At 38.3% G+C, this 9,467-nt stretch overlaps 2 protein-coding genes across 9 annotated transcripts in view; one reads left to right on the top strand and one right to left on the bottom strand.

The window, feature by feature from the left end:
- The first annotated feature begins 2,352 nt into the window (after nucleotides 1–2,352).
- The window catches only part of LOC116840458 (protein SERAC1), a 28,375-nt gene continuing 21,260 nt past the window's right edge, over nucleotides 2,353–9,467 (top strand). Inside the window, exons 1-16 of one of the 8 annotated variants that reach the window (XR_004377363.1) lie at nucleotides 2,353–2,557; nucleotides 2,653–2,780; nucleotides 2,888–3,088; nucleotides 3,269–3,396; nucleotides 3,565–3,675; nucleotides 3,899–4,034; nucleotides 4,129–4,272; nucleotides 4,357–4,614; nucleotides 4,684–4,882; nucleotides 4,965–5,126; nucleotides 5,240–5,367; nucleotides 5,494–5,646; nucleotides 5,728–5,874; nucleotides 6,016–6,082; nucleotides 6,305–6,407; nucleotides 7,560–8,171. Coding sequence is in view for 5 of the 8 variants with exons in the window: in XM_032807174.1 (XP_032663065.1) it covers nucleotides 2,472–2,557; nucleotides 2,653–2,780; nucleotides 2,888–3,088; nucleotides 3,269–3,396; nucleotides 3,565–3,675; nucleotides 3,899–4,034; nucleotides 4,129–4,272; nucleotides 4,357–4,614; nucleotides 4,684–4,882; nucleotides 4,965–5,126; nucleotides 5,240–5,367; nucleotides 5,494–5,646; nucleotides 5,728–5,874; nucleotides 6,016–6,082; nucleotides 6,301–6,407; nucleotides 7,560–7,633 (2,229 nt within the window). In the remaining 3 variants the exon portion in view is untranslated. Of the gene's footprint in view, nucleotides 2,558–2,652; nucleotides 2,781–2,887; nucleotides 3,089–3,268; nucleotides 3,397–3,564; nucleotides 3,676–3,898; nucleotides 4,035–4,128; nucleotides 4,273–4,356; nucleotides 4,615–4,683; nucleotides 4,883–4,964; nucleotides 5,127–5,239; nucleotides 5,368–5,493; nucleotides 5,647–5,727; nucleotides 5,875–6,015; nucleotides 6,083–6,300; nucleotides 8,172–9,467 lie in introns of those variants that run through there. The other 7 variants (XR_004377361.1, XM_032807174.1, XM_032807176.1 and 4 more) reach the window with 7 other exon arrangements.
- Nucleotides 7,017–9,467, bottom strand: part of LOC116840459 (nuclear pore complex protein DDB_G0274915) — a 12,161-nt gene continuing 9,710 nt past the window's right edge. The window contains exons 5-11 of the mRNA XM_032807180.1: nucleotides 8,711–9,337; nucleotides 8,315–8,633; nucleotides 8,164–8,234; nucleotides 7,800–7,993; nucleotides 7,611–7,738; nucleotides 7,332–7,511; nucleotides 7,017–7,228 (exon numbers count right to left, since the gene is read on the bottom strand). Of these exons, the coding sequence (XP_032663071.1) occupies nucleotides 7,052–7,228; nucleotides 7,332–7,511; nucleotides 7,611–7,738; nucleotides 7,800–7,993; nucleotides 8,164–8,234; nucleotides 8,315–8,633; nucleotides 8,711–9,337 (1,696 nt within the window). The 3' untranslated portion in view covers nucleotides 7,017–7,051. The remainder of the gene's footprint in view (nucleotides 7,229–7,331; nucleotides 7,512–7,610; nucleotides 7,739–7,799; nucleotides 7,994–8,163; nucleotides 8,235–8,314; nucleotides 8,634–8,710; nucleotides 9,338–9,467) is intronic.

Below are 9,467 nucleotides of genomic sequence, written 5' to 3'. Positions count from 1 at the left end.
TACTTGGAGTGAATTTCGGAACATAGCCATATGCCCGTATTCATAGGCTGCGTTCCGAAATTCACTGTGAGTACTAAAAATCTATAATTCATGTCACGTATACTATAGAATTTCAGTACTTGGAGTGAATTTCGGAACATAGCCATATGCCCGTATTCATAGGCTGCGTTCCGAAATTCACTGTGAGTACTAAAAATCTATAATTCATGTCACGTATACTATAGAATTTCAGTACTTGGAGTGAATTTCGGAACATAGCCATATGCCCGTATTCATAGGCTGCGTTCCGAAATTCACTGTGAGTACTAAAAATCTATAATTCATGTCACGTATACTATAGAATTTCAGTACTTGGAGTGAATTTCGGAACATAGCCATATGCCCGTATTCATAGGCTGCGTTCCGAAATTCACTGTGAGTACTAAAAATCTATAATTCATGTCACGTATACTATAGAATTTCAGTACTTGGAGTGAATTTCGGAACATAGCCATATGCCCGTATTCATAGGCTGCGTTCCGAAATTCACTGTGAGTACTAAAAATCTATAATTCATGTCACGTATACTATAGAATTTCAGTACTTGGAGTGAATTTCGGAACATAGCCATATGCCCGTATTCATAGGCTGCGTTCCGAAATTCACTGTGAGTACTAAAAATCTATAATTCATGTCACGTATACTATAAAATTTCAGTACTGGCAGTGAATTTCGGAACGCAGCCATAGTCAGGTCTTATGGCTCCTGCACACAGGACGCGACGAACTTCCGCCGCGCGGCAAACATTATCGCGTCCTGTGTGCAGGAGCCATGATATTTAAGGATTCCTTAAGTTTGTCTTATGTCTGTATCAGATGCCTGTAGCCAATAAAATGATTCGTAGAGTATCTGAAGATGAACTTAAGGAGGTCTTAAATATAAGGCCTGTCTATGAATACGGGCAATAATCTTAAGTTTCAGCGACAACTCACTATTACTATATTACTACGCATGTGCTCAACGCTTAACGCTCGACGCTCGACGCTCCTATGTAAAAGCACCTTAAGAATTGCAATTGGCTGCGTTCAGCAGAGAAAGCCGCTTTGCAACTATATAAAATTCGTAAATCTGATTGGTATATGCTCTTGGATTTAACCAAAATTAAGAGCATATTTTAATCAGATTCACGAATTTTACAACAGTTGTAAAGCAGCTTTTTCTGCTGAACGCAACCATTGGCTGCGTTTAGAAAACATAGCTGATCAGTGAGCGGTCAATGATTATTGGTCCTTACTGTTGGATCCCTAACTTTAGACCAATTACGTTGACTAATTACTCAACCGTTGAGTAACCGTTGTGTTTTCTGAACGCACCCATTGGCACCCAAGATTTTGATTGGTACATGCTCTTGGATTCAATCAAAATTAAAAGCATGCTCCAATTAGATTCACGAATTTTACAACAATTGCAAAACAGCTTTCTTTGCTGAACCAATGGCTTAGTTTACATCGTGTACTTGATACGTGTACTAAATAGTAACTTTCTATTAGATAATCTTAATATCGACAATGCAACGGCGATGCATTCAATCAATACAATACGTTTTGTTGATGAGTATTATACCAGCTTAATATACCATTGTTAATATATTAAGTTGTTTATATATCGACGATATTAAGATTATCTAATAGAAAGTTACTATTTAGTACGCGTATCAAGTGTACGATGTAAAGGCCAAATCACACTAGCGATTGGCGATTGACAATTGACAATTAAAGATTAGATTTTAACGAATCAACAAGCTTCAAGCTTGTTTTGTTCCAATTAGTCAAGTTCCAATCTTCAATCGTCAATCATTTATTGCCAATCGCTAATGTGATTTGACCTTAAAGTCAAATCACACTAGCGATTGGCGATTGACGATTGACAATTAAAGATTATATTTTAACGAATCAACAAGCTTCATCCTTGGCTTGCTTTGTTCCAATTGGTCAAGTTCCGATCTTCAATCGTCAATCATCTATCGCCAATCGTTAATGTGATTTGGCCTTTAAACCAAGCCAATGTAGAACGATCTTAAGGTCTTTAGCAATCTAAAGGCCATTCTACAATTGCGTAAGCGTAGTCGTGAACGTAAGAATTAACCAATTAGAGTGTTTTATTTACTAATTGCTTTATTTTGATTGGTTGTCGTAATCATCTACACCATTTACAACCACGCTTACGCAATTGTAGAATGGCCTTAAGGCTACGTTCCGAAATGCACTGCCAGTACTGAAAATCTATAGTTCATGTCACGTATATTATAGGATTTCAGTACTGGCAGTAAATTTCGGAACGCAGCCTAATATAGTATAGAGTAGTATAGTCTTTAGTAATCTAGTATAGTATAGACATCTGTGATGTATACACTTTCAAAAGTTTCGAAATACTGTTCTGTCAGCTCAAAATTTGATTCCGCTTGATCTTTTTTATTGAATATACACGAATGCATGTTGTACTATACAATGCGGTTGCAAACCAATAAAAATTATGTATATTACCTGAAAACTAGTAGTACGTGCGTTGTGGTGTTGGGGTAAGTTGACAATATTCACTCAGATCATTCGAGAGAGAGAGAGAAATTTCAATTTATCGGAATATAATTTTCTGAGAGAACCATGCATTTTACAGGGGGTTTTGGTACTTGTATCAGCTGCGGCAAATATCGCAGATCGTTCGGTCCGCTGTGAACACAAATGTGCTGAAGTTGGAAGAAATGCATCCACAATACATTTACATCGATGACCCTCAGTTTAAGGGTAATCATTTTCAAATACGCAATACAATATAACACTTGATATATTTCTCTTTTGTTTCCATAAATTTCATGTATACACTACTATTTTCTTGATTTACCTCGATTTAGATATCTCCATGTTCAGAAAGGATGAGAATTTGTATAGATCTGCACTGGATAAGCCGCAAGGCCTTAGTGATATTTTAATGAAATGGTGGAAGGTGTACAGTCATAATTTAGCATATAAGTTACTGTACATGGCTCAACATGGCAATAGGAACGAACGATGTAAAGCTGTAACTGTCCTTGGTTCTTTGTCTCACTTAAAAAGTATACTTATATGTTTTAATATCATGGATACTTTGTAGATCTATTTTTACTTTTAACTTTTTATCTTACTTTTAACATGATAAATTGATCTTCTCTATGTGTACCAAAACTTGTAGAAAAGTCTATTTAATCCGAATAAATATTATTAGATGCACTATTATGTGCATTTATGATTTTTAGATTGGCAATATCGTCATTTGGCTCAAATGTTGGATGTTAAAACAGCAGTTGCCCTTGCAAGAATACCAAATGTTAATTTACAGTTCTTTCTGCAACCACCATATTATCATGTACAATACAAATTACACGTATGTATATATAAACAAGCTTTGAGAAAGTTGAAGCGATACATATATTCACACAATGTATGGGAGAAAATTATTAAGAGAAATACATATTTACGTGTTTTACAAGTATTTTCTGATTTTGTGGAAATATATTCATGGCGTAATAAGTAAAATAATTCAATTCTACAGGATGTACTGGAGAAAGTACACTCATTGCTGTTAGTTTTGAATACACTGTGTGATAAAACGCATCCCTGCTTAACACAATTTCTTGGTAAAAATTTCAAAGATATGCAAAGAGTAAGTATACATGATGTACATAAGGATAGCAATTATGATACAAGGAGATGATGATTGTAGAGATAAATTAATGTATGCAATTAGGGTCAATGTTATTCTTGAAGTAACTAATGCTGGTGGTAAAAATCAGTGCTGGTTGGTTACATTTATAAAAATGTGGCAAAACGACCTTATTTCTAATAATGTTGCATAATCTAATAATTCTAATAATTTTCTTCTTTAGGACGGCTTTATCTTTGATCACGATTTGACGAGTATGGGCCTTTCAGTAGCACCAGTGACAGTCTGGGACAACACTTTGCTCAAGAGTTGCGTTCAAGCAATTTGTCATCATTCCTCTTTAGAAGAATATAGCAAGCGTGAGTCAAGGGAAATACTGTGCTTTATTCCATGGAATTTTATAAAATAATGATATCAACTTCAAGTTGAGCTTGTGTAATTTGTGAATTTTAGACTTGGTCGATGCCGGTGCTTTGCCGATACTAACAGCGATACAAAAAATTTGCAAGGATGATACAGAAGTGTGCATATTGCTCGCGAGAATAATATCCAATGTGTCTCTTCACTCCGAATACTTGGAGAATATCTTTGAATCCGGTAAGACAAGCGTATGCTAATCTGCCTGTATAATATAAATGCTATTACATTGTTATGATACATAATAAAACTGCTTTCGATAAGGATGGATCGGCATATTGTCACATTGGTCACGTAGCGACGATATTCGTTTATCGGCGCAGGCTTATCGTGCATTAGCAAACTTAGACGCAGAGGGGAACGAAGGAGCGAAATACCCACGGCGTATTTATCTTCTTCATCCTCTACATAGAAACCATGCAGCGACAAAAATGGATGTTGTATTTCTGCATGGACTGCTAGGTGGAATTTTTGTTACCTGGAGACAACGTGACACGGATATCTCTACACTCGGAGTTGTAGGTTGTAGATTTGTCTGTATAGCGTGTGATTGTATGAGAAAGCAACCTTTTTTCCAATATTAATTTACAGGTGGCAATACTCCGAGTCAAACTACGGATTACCTGTCTACTATGATCGACGATGATCGTCCTCCAGAATTCTTTAAAGATTTAGCTCGCGATCTGCAGTTACGCGAGTGGAAGAAAATAGGCCACGATTTTGAAGTGATTTTGGAGGACTGTCCGCAGAACACAAATTCCCATCCCTACGAACCTTACTTTTACAGAGGGTATCATTCGTGTCCATAAGTTTGCGCATGACATTGTTACGTATCATAATTGGTCATGAATTGTCACGCACAATATTTTCAGAGACGATCCCTGCATGAGGAACGGCCCGGAACTTGCGTCCAAAACGCAATGTTGGCCCAAAGACTGGTTGCCTATGGATATACCATCGTTACGAATTATGGGTATCAACTATGACACAAGCTTATCTATGTGGACTCCTTTCTGCCCAATAGAGAGCATGAAGTGAGTTTTTTTTATCTCATTTTACCGCATGGAAATATTCGCTTTATTGTTCCCATGTTTAAGAGACTTGTACGTTAAACGTGCAGATGATCATGTTCAATATATTTTATTAGGAGCACTATCAAAGAGAGAAGCGAAGAATACATTACCAAATTGATAATGGCAAACGTGGGGCAGCGACCTCTTGTATGGGTTAGTCATTCGATGGGTGGATTGTTAGTTAAAAAAATGCTTGTGGAAGGTAAGCTGAATTTGCATGTAGTTTTTTGCGGGTAAATTTTAAACTTGTATATATACTTAAATAAAATCTCCATATGTGGTGTTATCGATATCGCTGTTGCATATAATGCAACCATGTTACTTCTAGAGTGGAAAACTGGGGACAAGAACGACATCTGTAAGAATACCAGAGCTATTGTATTTTATAGTACTCCTCATCGAGGCTCTCATGTGGCAGCTTTGAAGCAGACAACACAAATGTTGGTATGGCCGACGGTCGAGGTTCAAGAGTTACGCGAAGGTAATTGTACAACGGTTCATATCCATCTACATCGAATCAAATTAACACGCAAGCAACTCGATATTATGATTCTCGTTTCAGAATCACCGCAATTGTTACAATTGCATGAAGAGTTTTTAGAAATGTTAAAGGAATATCCCATAGAGATTGTGAGTTTCGCCGAAACCAAATCTACGCTCGTAACTGCGCTCAAATTCCCCTTCCAATTCGTCAGTCTTGATTCAGCAGGTAAATTACGTATTATTTTACCGATTGATGGGGAGTGCTCGTTTATAGATAAATTCAACTTGTCTAGAACTTTTTTATCGCGAAACATGATTATCACGCAACATGACATCGTGTTATTTGTATATAACATTATCTTTTCAGATCCTGGAGTGGGAGAGTTTTTTGAGATTCCGCAGGATCATATATCGATATGTAAGCCAGCTAGCAGGTAATATTCCGAGTCTGAAAGTTGATTAAAGTTTTTCATGTGCTTCAAAGGCACCATTGATGATTGACACAGATCGGTGGTATTATAAACAAGTGGAAGATTTGTTCGTTCGTGAATGGTGCTTTAAAATTGCGTGTTTGTTGCGCGAATGTTGTTATCTCTTCTATTATTAATATCGGAAAGAAATAGCAAGTACTATATTTTCTGTTTTCGAATAGGCAGTCCTTCTTGTACCAAAAACTTTTGAGTGTCATCAGACGTCAATTTAATCCTCGGAAAGAAGGAAAGGCACTTTCATCGATTAGATATTTATTATCATTGCCAAGTAAGTTACTTTAGATCTTCATATTACAAAAGTTTTATATATTTTTGTATGTGAAATCGAGGGAATGTGTGAGTGATTGTAAAAAGAAACAATATTTGACGATGAATGACAGTTCGGATAATTTGTTCGACTTATTAGATTCGTCCCACCGCTTGATCTGTAAAGTAGAGGGGTTATTTTATTATCGGTGTAACCGATATATTTCCATTTTGCTTAATTCTCTTTCACACAGACGCGATTATACATGTGTATCGTGACAAGTACATGGGTAATACACATACTAGTGATATTGTTTTCGTAAAATATGATCGACTATTTACTCTGACTGGAACGAATAAATTTCTTAGATTAAAGTGAGATAGAGAGAATAACAAGAAAGAAATGGGCAAATAAATTTTACAACAAGTTGCAAAGTACCACGAACACAGGATAGAAAAGTAAGATATAGAATAAGAAATGGATGAAATTTAAAACGCTCTCTACGCGAAGATGCGCTAACGATAATTCCATGTCGGAACATAACAACGCGAGTTGTTAGAAGCAGAGAATATCATTGATATCCTTATCTATGTTTACTTAAGGTGCCGAATAAAAGAAGTAAAATTGGTATTGGTTGGAAAAATTGCAGTTTATTGTTGTGAAATTTAGAAGTTTGTGTCGTAATCGGGATGGTGACGGCTCGACAAGTTTGTGGTACTGTCGTAACCGCCATATTTGCTGCTGGTGTGCGATGGATTGTAATAATAACCATTCCATTCGGATCGCCAACTATCGTATAAATTATACTTTTTACCATCCTGGAAAGGCTTGTCAACCAAGATCTGAAAATGCTCAAACAGGTCTATCTATCTTGTGATTGACAGCTGCTGGCTAAGTTCTAGCAGCTGGTCCGTAATGATATTTGCGCGAGCGAGAAGGATTTACCTTGTTAGATGTAGACTCGAACGATTTATCATTCCAAGAGACATCGGGATCGGTCCATATCGTGTGTACTGGTTTCGAGTAATCGTTTGATCTGTGGCTGGATGTGTGTTTAGCTACTTCCTCTTCGTAAATCGTGGACATGGCTGGTTTCAGTTTCGCGCCATTTTGTCTATTGACGAGCTGATAAATAACGTCGTTTACTGTTTCCGTTCTTAACATACGTATAAGGAACTGAGAGAGAGAGATGCGCACAAAGAACGAGACACTTTGGACACTCACCACAGACACACCAAACACGATGATGAATAATAAACCTCCAACACCTATCACTATTACTGCAATGGCCCATTGAGGTATCAACCTATCATCTTTTTCGATGTACTGCGGCGTGTTCACTTTAGGTATTACTGTGAAAAATGACATGGTCATGAGAATCGTTCAGCCAAGTAGTCGAACGAATTGACGTACCTACGAAATCTGTGTATTTAGGATCGATAGTGAAGACTCCCATCCGTAACGCGCCCTTTGTGCTCGTCTCGTTCCACCGATTGCTATTGTACGTTCTGAGCGAATCGTGGAAAATGACTTTCAGCTCTTGCGTGTTGACTTTTTGCTGTAAGTTGGCTAATTCGACAAAGTAGTCTACCAGGATGCTACCTTGACTGAAAACGACCATTACACATTGATACCAAATGAGCAACACGAAATTGGACACTTTGAGACATTTTGAATATTCAGAGCAATGATATGTTTAAAATATATGACTCGCCGATAACTATATGATTCGTTCGATCGCTTAGCGCTGTTATGTCTACAAATAAATTGTGATTACCTGAAGGAGTCGATTCTTATATTTTTGTACCATTTTGTTAAAACGGTCGATTTCGAGAATATAAAGTTCATCTGAAGAGAAGAGAATGAGCGATATATTAGGAATTACAAAAGAGTAGAGAACGACTAGAGTTTGCTATTGCGCACAATACCTCTCGTTCCACTTGGTTCGCGAGCTCCTGCCACTCGCGAGTATTTCGATCCAATAATTCCGGTAGCCATGTGGCATTCCCGATAATACGTATCGTGCCCGCCACTTCACATTCCTCGTCGCACATGCCAGGAGTCGTTGGTCTTGGTGTCGTCGTTGTCGTCGACGACGTGGACGATGTGCTCGAGATCTCATTCGTGCTGGGAATAAGTGACACGTTCGCGGACGTTACCGTAGCTGTCCGTGCAGCTTCCAGCAACTTTTCGATAGAGATCGGTGTAGTGGATGGAGTCGGCCACCCAGTGAACTCTGTGGTAGCTCTGAGATTTCATCGAGAGTACAAATTAAGAACTGTACGAATTCGACTCTGTCGGTTGTATCTAATTGGCTCATTTACCTAATCGGCCATCCCTTTTGTATTTTTGGCGTCACTGCACCTGGACCATCTCCGCGCGGAGTCTGCGGGGTGGTTATTTTGTGGATCGGTTTACGACCACCTGGTCTGCTAGGAAATACAATCTTTAAGCCACTGGTTTTCTTCGTAGTAGGCGAGTCTACGTCGGTCCGTTCCGTCGTATTTCGCTCGATGCTGCTAGCTTTACCATCTAAAGTGGGCGCTGTTTTCTTTTCAACCTTGTAATCCTTTGGTAACAAAGCGGAGATGTCAACTTTGGAAGATGCGAAGAGATCTTGGATGGACAAGGCAACCTTCTCCAAGGAAGTGTTACTTTTTGCCGTTGTAGTCGTCGTCATTGTGGTACTCTCCAACTTAGTGTCTTGCTCCGCCTGAATTTTGCGCTTGTCATAGTTGGCAGGCAAGAGGGAGGAGATGTCGACCTTGGACTTGGCGAGAATATCGTTCAGGACGGAACTCTCCGTAACAGCTGTATCTGCTTTCTTCAGCTTGTATCCTGGCGGTAAAAATGCGCTAATGTCTTGAACGACAAAAGCAACTGTAGATTTCGTCGTCGATGGTGTCGTCGATATTGTCACCGTAGTTTCCGTTTGCCTCGAGGAAGGCCATCTGTATATATAGGAGATAAGGGAAAATATGAACTATATATAATCCGAGAGAGACAGAGAGAGAGAGAGAGAGAGATAGAGAGAGAGAGAGAGAGAGAGAGAGAGAGAGAGAGAGAGAGAGAGAGAGAGAG

This window comes from Odontomachus brunneus, unplaced genomic scaffold (assembly GCF_010583005.1).
Source record: "Odontomachus brunneus isolate Ranch 3 - 2012 unplaced genomic scaffold, Obru_v1 Obru_scaffold_010, whole genome shotgun sequence".
Lineage (NCBI taxonomy): Eukaryota > Metazoa > Arthropoda > Insecta > Hymenoptera > Formicidae > Odontomachus > Odontomachus brunneus.
This window is presented reverse-complemented; position numbering and strand designations above follow the sequence as displayed.